This window comes from Euprymna scolopes, chromosome 2 (genome assembly GCF_053919585.1).
Source record: "Euprymna scolopes isolate OS-2025 chromosome 2, ASM5391958v1, whole genome shotgun sequence".
Taxonomy (NCBI): domain Eukaryota; kingdom Metazoa; phylum Mollusca; class Cephalopoda; order Sepiida; family Sepiolidae; genus Euprymna; species Euprymna scolopes.
The window spans coordinates 76636905-76659248 of NC_136483.1; the positions used below are offsets into that span (position 1 = coordinate 76636905).

General features: G+C 33.9%; 1 protein-coding gene across 1 annotated transcript in view; it reads right to left on the bottom strand.

The window, feature by feature from the left end:
* Positions 1-3944: 3944 nt before the first annotated feature.
* The window catches only part of LOC145292629 (SEC14-like protein 2), a 73844-nt gene continuing 55444 nt past the window's right edge, over positions 3945-22344 (bottom strand). Inside the window, exons 7-12 of the mRNA XM_080138742.1 lie at positions 21858-21938; positions 17724-17807; positions 14763-14869; positions 12916-13061; positions 6788-6954; positions 3945-5198 (exon numbers count right to left, since the gene is read on the bottom strand). Of these exons, the coding sequence (XP_079994868.1) occupies positions 5080-5198; positions 6788-6954; positions 12916-13061; positions 14763-14869; positions 17724-17807; positions 21858-21938 (704 nt within the window). The 3' untranslated portion in view covers positions 3945-5079. The remainder of the gene's footprint in view (positions 5199-6787; positions 6955-12915; positions 13062-14762; positions 14870-17723; positions 17808-21857; positions 21939-22344) is intronic.

A 22344-nucleotide genomic window follows, 5' to 3' on the forward strand; every position in this document is an offset into this window, starting at 1 on the left:
TAAAAAAATAGAAACCATTACTTTTAAAACGTTCCTTGTATGAGTGATACAAAAAAAAAAAAATTAAAATAATGATGCCATAAAACTTGAATGGAAACGAGATTTACTGAAATGAAATAGTCTTTTAGTGAATTCGAAAAGTTATATATATATATATATATTAATAAATTACTATATATATATACTAGCTGGCATCCCAGTGTTGCCTGGTCGTACAATACGTTTAAATTTTAATTTATGCAGATTGCGTAGGAATTATTATAGAATCAATTCTCTATTGATACACACATCGAGGAATAATTTGCCCAGTGGACTAATTCGCAAAAAAAAAAAAAAAAAAAAATTAAAAAATAATATCGTTCATCAAATTCCGTCTGTGTTTGTTTACAATATCACGTCAGCTGATATTTGGGCTTGACAATGAATGCCCTAAAAAAGTAATTTCTGATTAATATTTAGTTTTAAAATATGCAAACGAAGAAATAACTTGCAGTGATTTTAAATCATGCCTCTTATCATAAACTGAACTCATTAATAAGAAAAAATTAAAATAAAATGGTGAGGTACACTCAGGCTTGAACAGGGGATTATTCGATCTGTAATCAAATGTTCTACTACTAAGCTTTATTTCTAGATTATAATAAATCTTTTTTTTTAAGAAGAAATGATTTGCTGTAATTTTATTATCTCCCTTGACTGTAAAAATTATTCTTTTTTATCTATAAGACAGAAAAGCTATTTTTAAGATTGGATTTTTTCAATTTTCGATACTTATTGGATAAATTTCTATACAAAACATATCTAAGAACACTGCCTGACATATAAATTAGCTTTGTGTGAAATTTGCAAAAGATAGGCTCAGCGGTTTCGGAACCTATGAGAAAGGAACTTACACACATACACACACAGTATATATATATATGGTACTTATGCATAATTTGAACCAGACATAACTCAGCATCCGATCAGGTTTAGTTGGAACATGACGTTTTTTTTTTTTTTTTTTACATGGAGGTCACCACTTATCAAGGCCCGAAGGCCACTCAGGGATAAGGGTTATTGCGTGTACAGTAATCAATGAGATAGTATTGTAGTAATCATTAGTATTGGGGGTTTTGATAGAGTGTCTTACTTGAGGGGGCGGTTTGTCAGGAGTTTGTTTATGTTGGACTTGAAGACATCTAAGTTGTAGTCAGGTGGGAAACAGGCAAGCGGCAGAGAGTTCCACTGGCGTGCAGTTCTAAGAAAGAAGCTTTGCTCATGGAATCTACGTTTGGATTTAAGCACAGATAAAGAGTGGGGAAAATTATTGACAGTAGTTTCAGCCAGACAGGTGTTTCTCGTGCTTGGGTTTGATTGTGATCTGACATAAGACATTGATCAGCCAATCAATGCGCTGCAAAGTAGCAGACAAACTTTTCGGAGCAAAAATTGGAAAATCATTAAATTCACTGACTAGCACAAAATCACTAAGCAGCACACACTTGAAGAAACCATTTTCCGAAAACTGTAAACAAAAAGAAACTGAATATCTTTTCAGTTTATAAAAATATTTGATGATGCTGGAAGAAGTGATCTCATATTGTCAAGAAAAAAAATTAATTGCTGGACCCCCCCCCCCAAACAAACTGTATTTCCTGTGGCGAGAAGTGCATAATCGTCAAAAGAAGATCTGCGAAGGATAGATGGGAGTCAAGGTGCATAAGCACACAATGCCCGCAGTGGACCTCCCTAAGGACAAACACATTTATCTAACACTCCAAGCTTCAGATCACCACCATAATACCGTTTTTATTTTACCTGTAGGCCTACGACATGGCAACACTTTTTTTTTTTTTTAATTACATTTTCACCCCAAACAAGGCATATTGCCACTTTGATGTAGGGGGTTACTATCAAGGACCTAAGTTCCAGGGGGTATTATGTAGGAGTTTAACAGCAAGATGTCTGCTCACATTACACTTAAACTTCTGCATGTCAGTACAGTTGGGGAAGCAGGAAACCGGAAGAGAATTCCAAAGTTCTGCCATTCTGGGGAAGAAGCTATTAGAGTAAAAAGCTTTCTTACATCTAGGAATCACAACCGTATAGGGATGGGACTTTGCTGCTTGCCGGGTTTGTTGGGCGGTATTTTCGTCGAGGGGGTACAAGTGCTTGTAGTTCGTCAGAGCATCCACCATTAAAATACTTGTAAAGCAGGCAGAGGGATGCAACATTTCATCCGTGGTTGATGACAATTCAGGACCTATTAGGTTGGTGACTCTCTTTTGAACCGTGTCCAGGAGTGAGAGACTAGTAGCAGATGCATCAGCCCAAATGTGACAGCCGTACTCCATACATGGGCGAATGGTGGCTTTGTAGAGGTACAGGATACTTTCAGGCATAAGTAACTTTCTAGCACAATAGAGAGAGCCCATCTTCTTTGCAGCAGCCTTAGCAATGATTTCAATGTATCTATTCCAACTCATCTTTCCTGTAAACGTTAAGCCAAGGAATTTGAACGAAGTGCTCTCAGGCAAAATATCTCTAGCCATAGATATTGGTGGTTGGTAAGGTTTCATGTAATTATTAAAGGAAACTAGCTTTGTCTTGGTAGCATTGAACATTACCATCCATTTATGACCCCATTCCACTACAGACTGAAGATCTTCCTCTAGAGTTTCGGTCATTACCTTAGATATGTGCTCATTAGTTTTCCCCACGTGTCTGCTATAGAGCGTGGTGTCGTTGGCAAATATACCCATCTCAGAGACAATTTTATCAGGTAAGTCATTTATGAATATCAGAAATAATAAAGGTCCAAGGATTGATCCCTAAAATACACCTGCATTTATATAAGAGTTTTTGGTGTACGCCCATCGAGAACAACCTGAATTCTTCTCTCATTTAAGAAGGATCTAATTATGCTAAGCATTCGTCCAGTAATACCATGGGGGTTTTATTTTCATGAGAAGACCATCATGCCATACCCTGTCAAAAGCCTTAGATATATCTAGGGCTACTGCTCTCCCCTCCCCTGCCTTATCCAGTGCTTGGTATAAAAATGTTATGTGAGAATGTAGGGTGGTGTCTGCGCATACCATAACAGACTGGAAAAATTTTATACAGGACATATGCCATGATTATTTCCTCAGACATCCCCAGCAGATTGGTGGCCCAGGGCATACCGTCGAAATAGACAAATTCGTATGCAACCATCAGAAACACAACGTCGGCTGACTACTAAAGCCATTCTGGTTGTTCGGTGGTTATGACCCGGCAGAGAAGAAGAATTTCCTTGTCACAGTCCCAAATAGGAACACTGAAACCCTCCTTCCTATTCTAAAACAATATATTCTGCCGGGGACTACGGTTGTGTTAGACTGCTGGAAAGCATATAGCGAAGTGAGAGGGGGAAGGGTTTCACCATTTAACGGTGAACCACAGTTTTCATTTTGTCGACCCTGACACCAAGGCGACCACTAATCATGTGGAAGGAAGCTAAATAATAGAATAAAAAAAGAATGCGGGACCAGCTGGGAGCTTCTCGACAGTTACCTTTTGGAGTTTTTGAGGAGACAGAAATTTGGTTATGACCCTTCTGTATCCATCTTAAACTAAATTTCAGAAAGTTACCCAGTTTGTAAATTGTTACGGTAGGTCGTTTCTTTTTGTTTTTTTTTGTTTAGTTTTTTTAATCTTTGTTAATTTTATTACATTTATAGGTTTCCTTCAGTATTTTTTGAGTAGCGTTTGTTATGCTTTAATAATTGGCAATGCTTGGCGAAGCTCAGCAGTTGATATCATGTTCCAAGTAAAGCCGATCAGATGCCGAGTTATGTTGGGTTCAAATTATGCATAAGTACCAAATATACACACACCTCAAAACTTTAATGTTTTCATTGTTAAAAGAACTTGTGTAAAGATAACAAGAATTATGTTTTGCAATATTTTCATTTAAATTATTTTTGTGTTTAAGTCAGTAGAATGATTTACCTTGTTTCGGGTAACGCACACCCCATTCCGCTTTTTAGTTAGCTAATAACCTATGTTCAATCATGCTACTATCTTAATCGTTTTAAATTATTAAATATGCTAGTATAATAATTACTAACATATTTACTCATTTAAAAACAGAGTTTCTTCACATTTCCTGCCTGATGCAAAATCCATTTTAACACGTAAAAATTCATCACGTCACTCCTAAAAAAAAAACAAAAAAAAAAACAAAACAAAGCAAAAACATTTTCATTACTTGTTCAATTTTTTATGGCAATCCCTCCCTCAGTGTCTACCTTAAAGTGTGGTATCTTTTCTCTGAAACTATACTTTATTTTTTCTCAGTCAGTGAAGAAGAAATCTTTCTAAACTGAGACAATTTTAATTTTTAGATCCAGAGTGCCTCTTTTAGAGGAATTTGATTTTCCCTCACATTAAAAAACAACCTTGTGTTTAACTCTGTCCTCGTAGGGAAGAAAGTAACCAAGAATAACAAAGCAATTATTATTAGTCTTTGATTTTATTGGCCTTCCATCTCCATCCTAAACCAACTTTTATATATTTAGAAATTTTGTTTTACAACCAGATATGCAAAAATCAAAGAACTGAAGCCAAGCATGTTCTCACACAGGGGCGTTAAAATCTTCAAATTCAATGCAAGAACAAGCCTTTGAAATGTCTAAAGCTTGTTTTGTTTTTTTCCACACACACTTTTTGGCAACCCCTTGAAAGATATGACAATCAACTCCTGAAAACCTGAATGGAGCTAAATCCAAACAGCAGACTTTTCACACACAAAGGCCTCGATATTCTGTCAAATACAGCTTTATAACAATAATAAATAAGATGAGCCACATAAATAAAAATATCACATGAAAATGACTTTACCCCCTTCTCCTCCGGAAAAATAAAAATCACACAAACGTGTTTTAAATATAATTTTTGGTTCAAAATTGTTTTAGATTGAAAGACTTGGCTATTCTTTCAGATTTATCTACAATAATTTTCATAAATAGTTGGAATGTACACACCACAAGGCTGAAAGTAAATGCAGTCATACCCATTTAAAAAAAAAAAAAAGAAAAAAAAGGAAATATATTTTCAATCCAGAGTAATGTCTTCACTTATGTGGTTGTCAATATCTGGTTTTATGACTGTAATTCGATATAAGACTTGCTTACAACGGAGCCAACTGTAAGTGTTGTCAAATTGGAAGACATCTGAAAAACAGAAAGATAAATCTTGATATTAGTAATAAAATAATGTGTGACCACTCCTCATGTATGTGTCTGTGTGTTACTTGCTTCTACACGACATAAATATTATTATTTTTATTTATTTCCCACTAGCGTGGTTACTCGGTGTCACCCGGAGGCATGGACACAAAAATGTTAAGTGTATGCAGCATCTTTTAAAACTTCTTTCCTTTTCTCACATGTGCATTGTTTTTTATTCTTTTTCACCTCAAACAAGGTATGTTACTACTTAGAACATAAGAGGCTACTATTTGGAATTGTGTCTAACAGGGGACTGTGGGGAGTTGAGCAGCGAGATGTTTATTCACATTACACTTACACTTCAGCAGGTTAGTACAGTCAGAAAAGTAGGAAATGTGGCAGCAATACTCCATGCATGAATCAATTGTGACTTTGTAAAGATATAGGATGCTCTGATGTGAGTAATTTTCTAGCACAATAGAGGGAAGCCCACCTTCTTTGCAGCAGATTTGGCAATGCCCGCAATATATTTGTTCCAATTCATGTTGCCTGTGAATGTTAAACTAAATAGTTTCAAGGATGGACTTTCAGGTAGGATGTTATTTGTCACAGCAATTAGTGGTTAAGAAAGGTTTTTGTAGTTATTAAAGGAAAGCAACTTAGTCTTACTAGCATTAAATGTTACCACCGACTTACATCCTCCCTTTCATCACGACTGAAAATAGTTTTCTAGAGTTTCTGTCATTGTCTTGGATATGTATATATTTTTTTCCCTTCATTATAGAGCATGGCATCATCAGCAAATATATCAATCTCAGATACAATTTTATCAGTAAAGTTATTTATGAATATCAATTTAATGATAACCCAGATCTGTAAAACAGAATTGTTCCCAGGTGAGAATAAAAGATGGATGATATAAGGTTGCGTCCGGGAGGGGGGGGGGTACACAGAGTCTAATGCCATAGACAAAACAGGAGCCGGACAATATAAGAATATGACAAATGACATCAGGTTTTTTTCGAGCTGAGAGAAAACTAAGATCGTAAAATCAATCTCTTTGAGAAGCCATGTGAATGAGACACTGTCAATAATGTAGAAAACTAATCTGAGGTGAAATTATTTCGATGTATGTCTGCTTACATCACTCATTTTGTTAAGTTAGAAAGTTAAGTTTAAGAAGTTAATAATTAGCTAAGATAACATTAGTCTCTTTTTCCTAAGTCTATTCTTTTCAAATAAAACCTTAAAGAAAACTCAGCAAATATCACCTTGTGTCTTTCTTCATGGAAAGAGTTTAATTTGTCTTAGTTAAACAGATGAGACAATCGACGGCCATTCATGTAAGTCGGTGAAGAGAAACAATGGCATCAGACAAGACAATGAAAGACCCATGTATAAGCACCTCACATATATGCATAAAGATTTATTTGCTATTGAAAGTGTCACATGATTAAGTTAACTAATAAGATGATACCTTGTCATTCGTATTGAGAAATTATATCTCCACTTATTATAAGTAGTTTATTGCTAGTTGATATGCAATAGTATTTTTTTTTACATGCTTATAAAAATCCATCGATCATACTTACAGATTCCAGGTTCTTCACATGTGATGTCACCATCTTCAGGCACTAAGTGGCTGTTAACTTTTTGAGTTGGAACCACAACAGTCATTTCTGATTGGTTGTTGACTCCATAAACTTTCTTCTTGAAAATTCCAAATTTGATGTCACAATTTGCAGTCGTAAACTGCCAACTGGAAGAAATGATTTAAGAAAAAAATAAATAAATAAAATAAATAAAAAAGGAAATTTATATTGAAATAATCTTTTCTTCATGCAGCTCAACATTGAAAGGTAAAAAGCAGAAAACGAAAAAAATTGTGCCTGTATTCATCTATAGCTTCAAATCAAACAAAGCTAAAACTATTTTGATTTTCGGTACTTATGCAGAATAGGGACCACGATATTGTCGACATATTCCGACAGATTACATAAACCACCGGAAAATGCCAAATCAGTTAACCAATGAAATCGCAGCAGCTGACAATTGGCAAACAGCATCTTTCAAAATAGACTTCGTAGCCTCGCAGGAGATGTCCTTTTCTCTTCCCTGCAACCTCTTTCTCACAGAAGAGATGCTGTGAGTTTGTCTCTGCTTTATCGTTATTTTCATGGCAAGTGCTCAACTGAGCTTCAGTCTATGGTCCCCCCTCGCCAAACTTTCACAAGAAATACTCGTCTAGCAGAAAACACTATCAATAATTCCCCCCACTCTTTATCTAAACCTTAACGTAGATTCCATGAGCAAAGCTTCTTTCTTAGAACTGCACGCCTATGAAATTGTCTTGTTTTCCTGCTTTCTTGCTGACTACAATATGGTTGTGTTCAAGTCTAGCGTAAACAAGTTTTTGATGAGCTGTTCCATATAAGTTAACAAAGTTACCGAATTTCCATTACTAACGATTACTATATTGTCCAATTGTCTACTGTACACTCCTTAACCCTTATCCCCGAGTGGCCTCTTGGCCTTGATAAGTGGTGGTGCATATGTAAAAAAAAAAAAAAATCTTTTGTTTAAATTTTTTTACAGTACTTTTTGTTTAGTAAATTGTCAGGTGAAAGTACAGAAGAGTTAAAAAGCCCACCCTCCTCACCATGCTAAGAATGACTGTTTAAATAATGTTATTATTTCAGCTCGGTCCATAAACTGCATAAGTACCTTTTTCATGGAAATTACCATATGTTTTAAACATTAGTTATCAGGTAAAAAAAAAAAAAAACTTCTACTTTCTGGTAGTTTACATAACCTGCATGGAATATGCTAACAATAATTTGGTCCCTATTCTGCATAAGTACCCAATCATCAAACAAATCCATATTCAAATAGTTTTATCTATTACTAATGGAGATTTGGTATCAATCTGAAAGCGAAACTAGACTATTACTTCTATTAATGTTGGAGTTTTAAGGCTCTATTCAGTTTCTTATACTACTTCAGACTAATTTATTATCTTTTAATACTCAATTCAAGGAGAGGAAGTAGTAGCGTAGTATCTCTTCTGTTGTCAAGGGACAATCCTCTTAGACATTACCTTCTACTTTAGATAAAGGATAATGTAGTATATGTTTATCACGATTACATCCTCTCAGACTTTTGAAAGGAGAGCAGTGTAGCATGTAGCCAAGGTAACATACTCCAATGCTCGCAAAAATAATCAGCTGGAAGGGAGCAAAATTTGAATACAAAGTTCCTTCTGTATATATATATATATATATATATATATATATATAAACAGTAATCTACGAACATATGTTTCGAGGTACTACCTTTCGTTAGCATAGCTTGACTGTTTCTAGGATTCAAGCCTTGGACCATAGGTATTATGGTTGAATGCGTTAATCATTATGCCACAAAGTCCTAGATGACTTTATGTGTCATTTTTATCACTTTTAAACTTATGTCAAATTTTTTTTGAAAACTAGCAAGGAAACCCGACATTGTCCAAAATTGAATGAGAATCAACAAATGTTCCACACTTCTAATATTTTTATTGTCATCAAAATTGGTGAAATTGCCCATTTTTCAAATAAATCAATTGATTACCTGCTCTAGTTTGGTACCCACTGTGGTGCACTAGGAGAAATCTTTATATATTGCACTGTAGAGAACCTACTATTGATTTTATAAAGTTATTTTTATATAATGGCTTGAATTAAAGTTTAAAATGCAAAAGTAAAGTATCATGGTTCGATTGTGTTCTAAACAGAAACATTAATTTTGAATGCACCCTTATCTTATAAAAAGAACCTACTGTTGATTTCATATGCCGGATCATTCTGCTTGTGTGGTGATAAAACTTTTTTAATGCACTTGTGACGTTAGGCTATATAAGGAGGTTAACTTTGGTTAAAACCAAACTGTTTCTTTAATTACATTTATTTGAGGCATTTATTTGATACAAGGCTTATCTAAGAACACACCCAGAAACAAAGCATATTTGTGTGAAATTAAGTAAAAAAAAAAAAAAAAAAAAAAAAAAAAAATCAGCCCAGCTGTTTCAGATTCCATAGAGAATGAACTCACACAGACACTTGCATAAAGTGCCCTCTATATATAAGTAAAGATAACTGTTGCATGTATATACATTTATATTATAAAATAATATGTATTACATACATAGATTTTCAATATTTTACTTTAACAATACACAAGTAGAGCTAAGTAGTAGTACAAAAATATACTAATAGCAAGTAAGATACACAAAAACGTTTGTGTTTCATTCTCAGAGGAAATCATCAGACTAATTGCCTAGATGATGTGTAGGCGACACTTAGTACCAGTAGTTCTTTCTTCTCTTTGTTGTTGGTCCGTCTTAATGCGTGGTGATTAATAAAAGTAATTGTAAATAACAATCACATCAGTGGTATGCAGGTGTCTGGTGTTGCCCTAGTGATGTTGGTGGCCAACTTCTTGACTATATGCTTCAAAGACTCAAATAGAAGTCCTAATACTAAGAAAGGAAAATACTTTCAATATGATTAGATGCCCCCCCTCTCTACCTTTCTGGTATCTATCATAAGATTAAAGAGAATAACAAACAAATTAATTTACATCACAACCAACTCCACTAGTTTATATATTACCAGACTTACATACAGCACAATCACATTGACACACTGGTTCTCGCCAGATCATCGGTTAAGCAATGTTGAGCCTGATCAGTACTAGATGGGTGACCATTTGAGAAGGCGAGGTGCTGTATGTACCGTGAGGTAAAAATACCAGGTTGGAAAACTGGCGCGGTTTATCCTTCTCTCGAGGGTAGATGAGCCTCTCTTAAGCTGTAGAAGGCAACCCATCTATTGATGGGGTCACGATAAAAAATACCCTTGGTGAAGCATCAAGTATTTCCAACCATTAGAAAAATGTGAAAGATTCCGCAGAATTTATTCACGTTTCATCTGCGCCTACTTGGTTGAAACAACAAGACTTACATCCCATAACTACTAACCAAAGACACAAAGTTTATATTTTCTTGATTGGCATTGCACTGGATGTATGATGTCTAAAATTTAGAAAATAATATTTTCATTTAAACAGGATAGCTATAATAAATGAATTGCATGGGTGGAAGTGAGCGAGAGTTGGGGAGAATGACAGAAAAATTAGGGATAGGGAAATGGATAAAGATAAAGAAACAGCTACAGAGAGAGTTGGGGTAGGGTTAGGGTAGGGAATAAACGTTGTAATTTACACACACTACTTAACTTCTATTTAGGTGTATAAGGTCCCAGACAACCACGAGGTAGTCCAGCTAGTTATTTATAAAGGGATGATAAATAAATGTCAGTGTCTTTATCTCTGTAACTCTTTCTCTCTCTCTCTCCCTCCCATCCTTAGTGTAGCACTACAGGAATCAATTCTTCGATCCCAGCATATGATTCAGATGGCAGCTCATCAGATTGTCTGCTTGAGTCTTGTTGGTTTGATGAAATGCAGCAGTAATTTGTTCTCTCTTCTCTTCATTGTTATTCTGTCATGATGTGGTCTCCTATTTACTTGCCTCTTCACAAGGGCAGAGTTAGACACAAGGTTGGTTTTTAATGCAAGGAAAATCCAGCTTCCATAAAAAGGGATACTCTGAATATGTACAAAAAATATAAAATTGACTCAATCTAGAAAGATTTCTCCTTTACTGACAAAAGGACAGAAACATAAAGTGCAGTATCAGAACAAATACTACACTTGGATCGTAGTGAAAAAGGCTGATAGTATTTATTTCTCTCGCACCGTGAAATGTGACACTAGGGTCAGAAAGTAGGATTGAAAAGACATGAGGAGGAGCACTCTGACCTGCAAAAAAAAAAAAATGCTTGGACAGCCCCGTTGGCATTTTCTAGTAGGGGCGCCTCAGGCGATTAACAATAAACTAACCACTTCTCAAAGAGAGAAAGCAAAGTCTAAGAGGATGGACCTTCTAGAACTGCACAGGACTGCATTATTCTGAAATCAACAAGGAAAAGATCACAGCAAGGATGGTCTAGCAGCGGCTATAAATAATGACAAGGTGGGGAATAGAGGTTGTCTTGTATAGAGGGAACTTGAATATGGACCCCCCCCATCCTATTTAGATGCCTGGGGCAACTGCTCCCTCCTCACTCTCCTATCTTACTAGGCAGCACAAAGAGTTCAACGATGCTTTTGGGGTTTGGGCATTTTTAACTGTAGTTAACAGAATAAAAAGAGATTAAAAAAAACAAATATGCAGCAAATAAATGTTACTAAAGACAAGATAAGTTATTTTTCTACCTACCATGATAAGATTTTGTGTTTTAACTTAAAGAGTTTAGTTTAAAACAAAGTGCCTACTTTGTTCAGTTTAAAAAAAAAAACATTGCTGCCATAAGTGTTGCTCGAGGACCCTTGATAATCACTTAAAAGTTGAAAATTAAACAAAATGCTGGTAGAACATCAGTTTTGCATGATTGGTGACATATATTGAATGTGGTTTTATCAGTATTTTGTTTAAGTTTCGATTTTTGAGTGATTATCAAGGATCTTCGTGCAGTGCTTATAACAGCCATGTTATTTTTTTGTTATTCTAATTGAGCAGAGTTGACACTTTTGTTTTGAACAAAAATGATTTAAAAAAAGTTAAGACACAAAAAACTGCTATCCAGATAGATAGAAGAGTAATTTATCTTGCCTTTGGTAACATCTATTTGTTATATATTTGTTTTTGATCTCCTTTTTTGTCCTAAAGTTATTCTTTTTCTTTTCCAGTATACATAAATACATGATGATGATGATGATGATTGCAACGTCTTGTCAGACGAGTGCCACTCCCTCAGACACTTAAAGTCCATGAGCCCAAAAATGACTTCCATCGCCACAGGACCATTTTAATAGACAAATGCCTGAGGGAGTATCTATACACAGATGATGTTACAGAGTCTTAGCTTTGTACGACAGCTAAGTCTCTCTCTCTCGGTTCAAAATATTGAAATCCAGCAACAAGCAAGAGCAAGATAGCCAGCTACAAGTTAAACAGCAGACCAGCTTAATATGGGTACTGGTCTCCTGCTCTATGGTTTTTTAAATCATAGATTTGCTTCTCCTAGAAAGGTTGCCTTCACAACGGCTTACGGGAGCCCTCTCCACCCCAACACACATACATACAAACACATATGGTGCTAGTTGGCCGCTGACCCCGAAAAAGGGTTCATTTGCCCTTTGGAAGGTCTTGTTTTTAATTCTTCAAGGAGACTAGCTACCCTCCTCACCAAACAAGTCTGGTGGGGGAACCAGTTTAGTCGCTGGTAACCCGACCATGAAGCAGGTAGTACTGGGTTACATGATACCAGTAGCATATGACATGACCTGACATACATACATACATACCTCCAACTCATCCCTCATAAAAAATGGGAATAACAAAAGCACAACTACTATCTCTCCCACAGTCCAGGAAAAAAAAAAAATGTCTATTTCCTGGCTATGATTAAATATCCTGACATGTAACTCCAACTATAAATTTTTCACTTTTAATGGAATTCTCCACTACTTTAACCTTAAGCACAAAAATACCGTTTTTAACATTATTTTCACCTTCCCATATATAATCTTACTACACCTTGTTCACCTTTAAAATTCATTTTTCAGAGGGAGCAAATACTTTAAAGAGTGATCGAAAACACTGCCAGAATTTACTCACGACAATAAACTCCCAGGCACGGTGATGTTTTCACTGATTTCAACAGAAGTGCCCCTTTTAATGGTGACTGCTGTAAAATTATCGAGGTCTTCATTATCTGATAATTTCCTGAAATACTCATTAGGTACAACCCCTCCATAGCATATCTGAAAAACAAAATGTAAATACAGAATCACACATCTCTTTCTTTATAAAGTTAGGTATGTTTATGCGTTTATACATTTATATGTACAGGGTTCTTTTCTAAACTAATTAACAGATCATGATGACAAAATATTTCCAGAAATATTACAATACAGATCCTCCATTTAACCATACTAACACAAGTTTAAACATCCATGAGTCTCTTGAGAGGCATAGGCCATCTACAACTTTTGTAGACGCTTTTGTAGCGAGGAATTCTTTTTACAGGGTGAAGGTGCTGGTCCCATGCCCAAATTTCCCAGAAGGTACATACTGCTCCTAGCCTTACCAAATGGTCACCCATCTGGTACTGGCCAGGTTCAACATTGCTTAACTTCGGTGATCTGGCGAGAACCGGTGTGTCAACATGATTGTGCTGTACAAAAGTTAAAACACAATTATATATATATATATATCAATCAAAAGAAAGAAAATGATATAAAACTATATCCTAATATATAGAGATTTATTCATTTATTTAATAAGGGTCTTTATACCATGGTATTTCGGAGCCTAATGCTTCTCATCAGAAGAGGAGAGAAGATGCTAGGTAACATAATATATATGCCATATACCTACCTGCATTATATAATAAACACTATACTCGTCCTATATCTTAGAGATCAATTTAGTTCCTCCAAACAGCCTCAAATATTTATTTCACTAGATGTCACATCCATATTATGTTACCTAGCGTCTTCTCTCCTCTTCTGATGAGAAGCATTAGGCTTTGAAATACGATGGTATTAAGAGTTCTCCTTTACCCTACACCCCAATTGAATAAATAAATAATCCATACATATTAGTATATAGTTTTTATATTGTCATTTTCTTTCTCTATTGATATGAGCTCACAAAACAATTTGTTGAGCTTTGCATTATCTCAATAAGTTTCCTCTTAAAGAATTGATATTATTCTCTCTTTAACTCCTCTATATAATTTCTGGGTTTCATCCTTGTGAGGATTCGTTAGGCTATTGTATGGAATCAGTGTTACTTTGTGTTTTTATATATTCTTGTGGTATTGGGTTTGCTAGTCAGCCAGACACATATATATTGTATTAATAAAGGTGTATCTGCAGAGCTTATTCCACTGTTATATTACCTTAATTTGCTTCAGTTTGTGTTTATGCATTACACCTCTGCATTGTATTGCTTTCTATAAGTTTAAGTTTCCATTATATAGACATTACATGATGATTTGATTTAATTTAAATTGTGGAAGTCCTACATGAAAATTCAGATGCCTTCAATTTTTTTTTTTTTTTTTAATTTTAACGATAGGTATTAGAAATCAATTAATAAATATTTCATAAATTTCAGTTTCTTTGGAATATTTTAAAGGTTTTTGATATGAATACAATCTCATTTGAAAATGAAATTTGTATTGAATTTGATCCATAGTCATTAAACACCAGTTAAGCAAGATTCTCTGAATCTCAAAGTCTTCTTTAGACTCCTTAAGCTTAAGCCTTAAATTTGAGACATTTCCACGAATCAAAATCATGTAATGAATTTTGATCAAAGTTAGAATAAGGATTCTAGATATTAGGCTTCACAGCATTATATCCCGATTTTAATCTTTGTAATGGGATATAAAAATGGTGCAAAATTTTTCTGTTCGAATGCAATAAAAAAAAAAAAAATTACAAAAGTGAACTCACATGCATGGAACATTTAGGATCATTGTTTTCATCATGAAGATTACCACCATAATGAGCGATCAGTTGGTCAGCGTCAATGTATTCAAGTAATGTTGGTAAGTAATTTACTGAAATAGAAAATCATTTATGAGAGATATTTATGAAATGAAAAATATGTTCTTTGTTCTTTATGATTGTTGTTTTTTTTTAAACAAATGGAAACCACTGCTAATAAAAAGTCGTTAACTGAACCCACTTTGGGGATGAATGAATGAATGAATGAAAAGTTCACTCTGGCTTCCAAAAAATGCCCGAGCAGCCTTATAGGCATCCTCCAATTGGGGGCCCATCAGGAAGTTAGCAATAAACTAACCCTTTTTTAAAGGAAAGATAATGCCTGCGAGGATATACCTTCTCAAACCGTACAGAACCATTCCTAAGTCCAACAGAAGGAAAGTAATTGAGAACATTTATGAAATGAGAAAGAGATTCTTTGTCTCTAACGATTTTTTATTTTTTTAATTTCAGTTTTCGTAAACCGACAGAACCTCCTTTTTTAAAACTTATTTCTTGAATGAACAAAAACACAAAATAAAACTACATAATCATAAAAATCAGTGCTTATTTTTATTGATATTCAAGTGAAATATGGCAGTTCAAAATAAAATACTAAGAAAATTTATGAATATAATTACTTATCAATCAAAAATATTGGTGTACACCAAAAATTATAGAAAATTATCAAGTAGTATTTTAATAAAAAATAAAATGATAATAGGTTAACTTCCAAACACATCGTTAGAGAGCTCTCATCGCTCAATTGAGGTATAGAAGCATAAAATGAAAACAGTATCTCCACTTTCTGCCAAAACTGCTTACTTATTTTTCTTACTTATTGCATATATTTTTTTTAATAACTATGTTTATTTAAGTTAATGTTATATATTTTAGAAAACTGTTTAAATATTTAAAAAAATATATATTTATTTACAAAAATAAAAAAAAACAATAAATGTGTCACATTGTGTTCCAGCAGTACTTAGACAATTTACATTAAAAAATGAAGATATTGGAAAAAAAACTATATTGTACATACTTATTGCGGAATAAAGTTCTCAAAAAAAAAAAAAATAAATAAATAAAAAATCACTTGATTTGATCAAGTAGTTTTGTTTTTTTTACAGAAGAAAATCAAATTTTAATGTTCCACAAAAAAAAAAAAAATGACAAACCAGAATCAAACATTGGTTTTATAGGAAGAAAGCTATTAATCACAAAGATTTAATAAACAGACTTGCTTTACTTTATATATTAGACGTTAGATAACATTTTTATTTATAAAAAAAAAGAAGTGAGTTTATCTTTCTGTATAGATGTAAAATAGATCACATGATGATAGGGAGATTTCAGATTAGTTAATTTATCCAATAGTTGATTTAGCCACATGGTTATCAAATATAAAAGTTGAAGCATGACAGTTTTTCCTTTTCCTCTTCTTTTCAGCCAAACTACTGAAGAAGTAGTGCCTTCATAGAAGGAAATCTTTCTCTATGGCTGCAAAACCTGACTGATGGGAGCTGTGGACCTAAAAGGATTCCAAGTATTCAAACTATACTGCTTCCATCGAATTCTGGCACCATTTTATCTCTAATACCCAAATCAGGATGCAATACAGGATCCCCCTCCTCCCATCAATCTCTTAAAGAGGAGACAGCTGGTTCGGCCATGTTGCATGCGGCAACCCAAAAGAATTCATCCACAAAGTAATATCATCAGAATGATTCCAAAGTTGCCAAAGACGCCAGGAAAGCCAACTAAAGTCATGTTTACACATCATCAAAGCCAATGTCGAACCTAACTCTGGTTCACAAGTCTGTAGTGTTTGTTGCTGGTTCTGGAACTGGTTGCCCATCACTATCTTGACTGCCGCGGATGGTTGTGCATGGTTTGCGTTCATCTGAGATGCTATATGTTGTACAGGAAAAGCCGGTTCAACCCATCTTGGGTGAATATTGCCTCAAGTAAAATCAAGCCAGATGACTGATGTTATAACATCGCGGTGAATCCGACTTGTCATTCAGATTAGATCTGTTGCGGACTAGCGTAATATTATTTACACACTAACCGCTACAAAATAAAATATATTAATGAAACAAATGGATGGAAGGAAGGTAGAAACAATTGTTGAATAAACAAACATGTTGTTTATTTTCCGTTGGAAAAATGGTTTAGGGAAATACGTGTTCAGTTCAGTCGTTGACAACTACGCATGCAGAAAAGGGATAATGTAGTAGAAAGAGAAATAGCAGTCCAGCATGTAGAAAAAATGAGAGGGATAATTGCCCTCAGTAAATTCGCACATGCATGATAGTAGTCGGCTACATGGGAGTGTCTTCAGACCACAAGCTGTGGACGCGATCTTGTTTGGTCGAAGAGCCAAGGCAAAAAGAAAAAAAGAGGAAGTTGAAATGTGTTGTTGGCTTTTATACCGGAATCAGTGTTCTGTCTGGATTTCACTTAAAAGGAAGTGACGTCACCAATGTGTGCATGTTTGCGTGCGCGCATGTGTGTGTGTGTATGTGAGTATACATGCGCATGTGTGTATACGTGGATGTGTGTATACATGTGTGTGTGTGTGTGTGTGTGTACATGGATGTGTGTATACATGCGTGTGTGTGTGAATAAAAGTATGTGACAAAGAGACAAAATCTCGGAAACATATTTTCCTATCAGTCGGACAATATGGTTAAATTTGTTTTATTATATATCCACATATTAAAAGTGACATGTTTGCATTTTTTTTAATATATTGTTGTTTAATGTAAACACATCCTGTTATGTTCATAATCTTTTTAATTCTCTTTTTGTAAACCGATGTTTGAACTAATCCAATGATTTTTATTAAAACACAATAGTGAATCCAGAATATTCGATAAAATGAAGAACTTGAAAATAAAATTTTTTTTTTCTTTTTTTACTCACCTCCAACGATGTGGATTTTCTTCTTAGTTTCTTGACTTAGAAATGGTTTTATTATGTTAAATAAAATTGGAAAAACTGGTGCAGCTGAAAGAAAATGGAAATTGTAATAAAAAATATATACAGATTAAAAAAGTTAAAATAAAAATTAGAACCATAAATTTTATAAGAATTATTTTCCTTCTAAAATCCAGGAATAGTTTGTGTTTTGATAGACATTATCTTTAAGATAATCCCCACAGATAACAATTAAGTGGGATGGAGAGGTTAAGATCCAGTGAGTGTGAAGCCCATTTAGGATATCACTAAAGAGCCTGCATATGCTCATCATTGAACTGCGATAAAACAGACGGTTGAAGATTTATGACTGAAACTTGATTGACAAATCAAGCATAATGGTCTACTTTGCCAGTGTGTTTTAGTATTTATGTACAACAAGTTAAGGCATGAAAGAATGTACGACAAGTTAAGGCAAAAAATTGTATAACAAGTTAAAGCACAAAAAAATGTATAACAAGTTAAGGCACAAAAAAATGTACGACAGTTAAGGCATGAAAAAATGTATGACAAGTTAAGGCATGAAAAATGTATGACAAGTTAAGGCATGAAAAAATGTATGACAAGTTAAGGCATGAAAAAATGTATGACAAGTTAAGGCACAAAAAAATGTATGACAAGTTAAGGCATGAAAAATGTATGACAAGTTAAGGCATGAAAAATGTATGACAAGTTAAGGCACAAAAAAATGTATGACAAGTTAAGGCACAAAAAAATGTATGACAAGTTAAGGCATGAAAAAATGTACGACGAGTTAAGGCATGAAAAATGTATGACAAGTTAAGGCATGAAAAAATGTATGACAAGTTAAGGCATGAAAAACGTACGACAGTTAAGGCATGAAAAATGTACGACAAGTTAAGGCACAAAAAAAATATACAAGTTAAGGCACAAAAAAAATGTACGACAGTTAAGGCATGAAAAAAATGTATGACAAGTTAAGGCATGAAAAATGTATGACAAGTTAAGGCATGAAAAAATGTATGACAAGTCAAGGCATGAAAAAATGTACGACGAGTTAAGGCATGAAAAATGTATGACAAGTTAAGGCATGAAAAATGTATGACGAGTTAAGGCATGAAAAATGTATGACAAGTTAAGGCATGAAAAAATGTACGACGAGTTAAGGCATGAAAAATGTATGACAAGTTAAGGCATGAAAAAATGTACGACGAGTTAAGGCATGAAAAATGTACGACGAGTTAAGGCATAAAAAAATGTACGACGAGTTAAGGCATAAAAAAAATGTACGACGAGTTAAGGCATGAAAAATGTACGACGAGTTAAGGCATGAAAAATGTATGACAAGTTAAGGCATGAAAAATGTATGACAAGTTAAGGCATGAAAAAATGTATGACAAGTTAAGGCATGAAAAATGTATGACAAGTTAAGGCATGAAAAATGTATGACAAGTTAAGGCATGAAAAATGTATGACAAGTTAAGGCATGAAAAATGTATGACAAGTTAAGGCATGAAAAATGTATGACAAGTTAAGGCATGAAGAAATGTACAACGAGTTAAGGCATGAAAAAAATGTACGACGAGTTAAGGCATGAAAAATGTACGCCGAGTTAAGGCACAAAAAATATACGATGAGTTAAGGCACAAAAAATGTACGATGAGTTAAGGCACAAAAAATGTACAATGAGTTAAGGCATGAAAAAAATGTACGATGAGTTAAGGCATGAAAAAAATGTACGACGACTTAAGGCACAAAAAATGTACGAAGACTTAAGGCACAAAAAATGTACGATGAGTTAAGGCACAAAAAATGTACGATGAGTTAAGGCACAAAAAATGTACGATGAGTTAAGGCACAAAAAATGTACGATGAGTTAAGGCACAAAAAATGTATGATGAGTTAAGGCACAAAAAATGTACGATGAGTTAAGGCACAAAAAATGTACGATGAGTTAAGGCACAAAAAATGTACAATGAGTTAAGGCATGAAAAAAATGTACGACGAGTTAAGGCACAAAAAATGTACGATGAGTTAAGGCACAAAAAATGTATGACAAGTTAAGGAATGAAAAAATATACAACAAAACACAAAAACAATGTATGACAAGTTAAGGCTCAAAAATGTACAATAATTTAAAACACAAAAGAATGTACATGTTAAGACATGAAAGAATGACAAAAAATATATGGCAAATTAAGGCACGGAAAAATGTACAATAAATTAAAGCACTAAAAACAAGCGCTAATGACAAGTTAAGTCATGAAAAAATATACAAGTTAAGGCACAAAAAATGTACAAGTTACGACAACTACGCCTGTTGATTTTCTGTTCATGCAATATTTTGGCACAACAAATTAAGGCATAACAAATGACTCTTGCTGTTTTTTCCTCCAAATAAAAAATTTTGTTTTTTAGTCTTTTTTTTTAAACAGTAACTGTTTACCAAAAGAAAAATGACAATAAAAAGTAAATATATCAACAAATTATTTAATTTCCCACAAACCTCAGCCTGTCAGTGTGAAAAAAGTTTATATTTTTATTAAGATTTTTAGTGAGAAAATAAATTTAAAAAAATAAATAAGTATGCCAAAAATTAAAAGTCGATTGCTTCTTCTTGACATAAGAATCTCAGGTTGATAGAATGATATACCTAAATATCACACAAATAAAGAATCAGCAGGTGCAGTTGTCGTACATTCGTTGTGCCTTAATTTGTCGTACATAATTAGTACAACTTCTGCCACAACATGTTTTAAGGACATAAGTAAATAAACCAATAAATTTAAATCTAAAATGATAGACAATATTTTTACAAGAGTTTATTCATAAAATACACAGCATAATCATCATGTTGACACATTAGATCACTGAAGTTAAGTAACGTTGAGCCTGGCCAGTACCAGATGAGTGGCTATTTATGATTGATTGATTTTACGGCATATCCACTTATGTAGTCATTTATGCCGGAGTCTTTTTTTTTATATACATTAATAGTTATAAGTTTTATGTATGTATCTGGTGTTCAGTGTCTATGTTTATCTATGTCTATTAAAGTAAATACTGAAAATAATCAAGTTGGCACACCGGTTTTCATTAGATCACCAAAGTTAAACAATGTTGAGCCTGGCCAGTACCAGAAAAGTGGCTATTTAGGAATACCAAGCTCTGTATGTAGAAGGACAGTGACACTTCCTTGAAAAAAAAAAAAAAAAAAAAAAAAAAAAAGAAAAAACATTTATCCTCAAAGTTGCCCTTAGTTAATCCATGCATGTGTTGATGCATCTCCTCTGGGAGGAAGTTCTGTTATTAATAATGAGACAAAGCTTTTCAGAGAAAGAAAGAGAAAAGGAGAGAGAGTATGCTTTAAGTAAAATTCATTACTAATGTTGTGACACCATTGACCCCCTCCCAAAGTGTTAGGAAGTGATTAAAAAAAAGAAAAGAGGAAAACTATAAAAAGAGGACATTCTTATAGGGTACAGATTTAATCTCTCTCTGAAATCATCAGATCTAAGTCAGACACACATTACACATCCTTCATATCATTTTCAAATCATTTATTTGGATGCACCCCATACCTTCAACTGTCACCGATTAGGTTTCACTTTCATATATAATATTGCATACATATGCCTGGCAAATTCTTCCTTTGGTCAACAGTGGTAATGCTCTGCTGGTTTGTAATGGCAGAAGCAACAGGTCAAATAGTAGACAAAAAAGTTGAACAATGATGAATAACGTCACGTTTTTGAGTGGAGAAAAAAAAACTAAGGCTTTAAAATGAGTCTCTCCATGGAATCCGTGTGAACGAGACACTGCCAATAATGCAGAATAATCTAAATGGAAGGTTATCTCGATGTCTCTGACTGTGTGTGTCGCTCATTTTACTAAGTTAGAAAGTTAATTAAGAAATAAATGGTTTAGCCTCTCTCTTTCCTGGGTCAATTCTCTCTAAATAAAACATTAAAAAAAAAAAAATAAAATCTCCCAGCAAATGTCTCCTTTCTTCATGGAAAGGAGCTTATTTCTATGGCAACTATTATAAAAGAAATGAAAAAAAAAGAGATCTAGTATGTAAAAAGAACTTTTGTATTTTTCTATATAAAATTTACTAACCGTTTACAATGAAGCATTGTTTTAGATTTTCTGGATAGTGGTCTTCAAACATACAAATCATCTCAACAAAGACATCGACACCTACAAAAGAGAAAGAATAGAAAAATAGCGTAAATTTAGAAAAAAAAAGAAGAAATGCACAGGAATGGATCCATTCTTAACACTGAACTGACAGATAAAGTATCACTTTGAACTTACATTTATATACACTCATTGCCTTCAACTTTTTTTTTTTTTTTTTACATAGGCGTAACCACTTCTCAAGGCCCAGAGACCACTCGAGGATAAGGTGTACAGTAGTCAATTGTACAATATAGTAATCATTAGTAATGGAAATTCGGTAAATTTGTTAACTTATATGGAACGGCTCATCAAGAACTTGTTTACGTTGGACTTGAACACAACCATATTGTAGTCAGCTGGAAAGCAGGAAAACAGAATACAATTCCCTAGGCGTGCAGTTCTAAGAAAGAAGCTTTGTTCATGG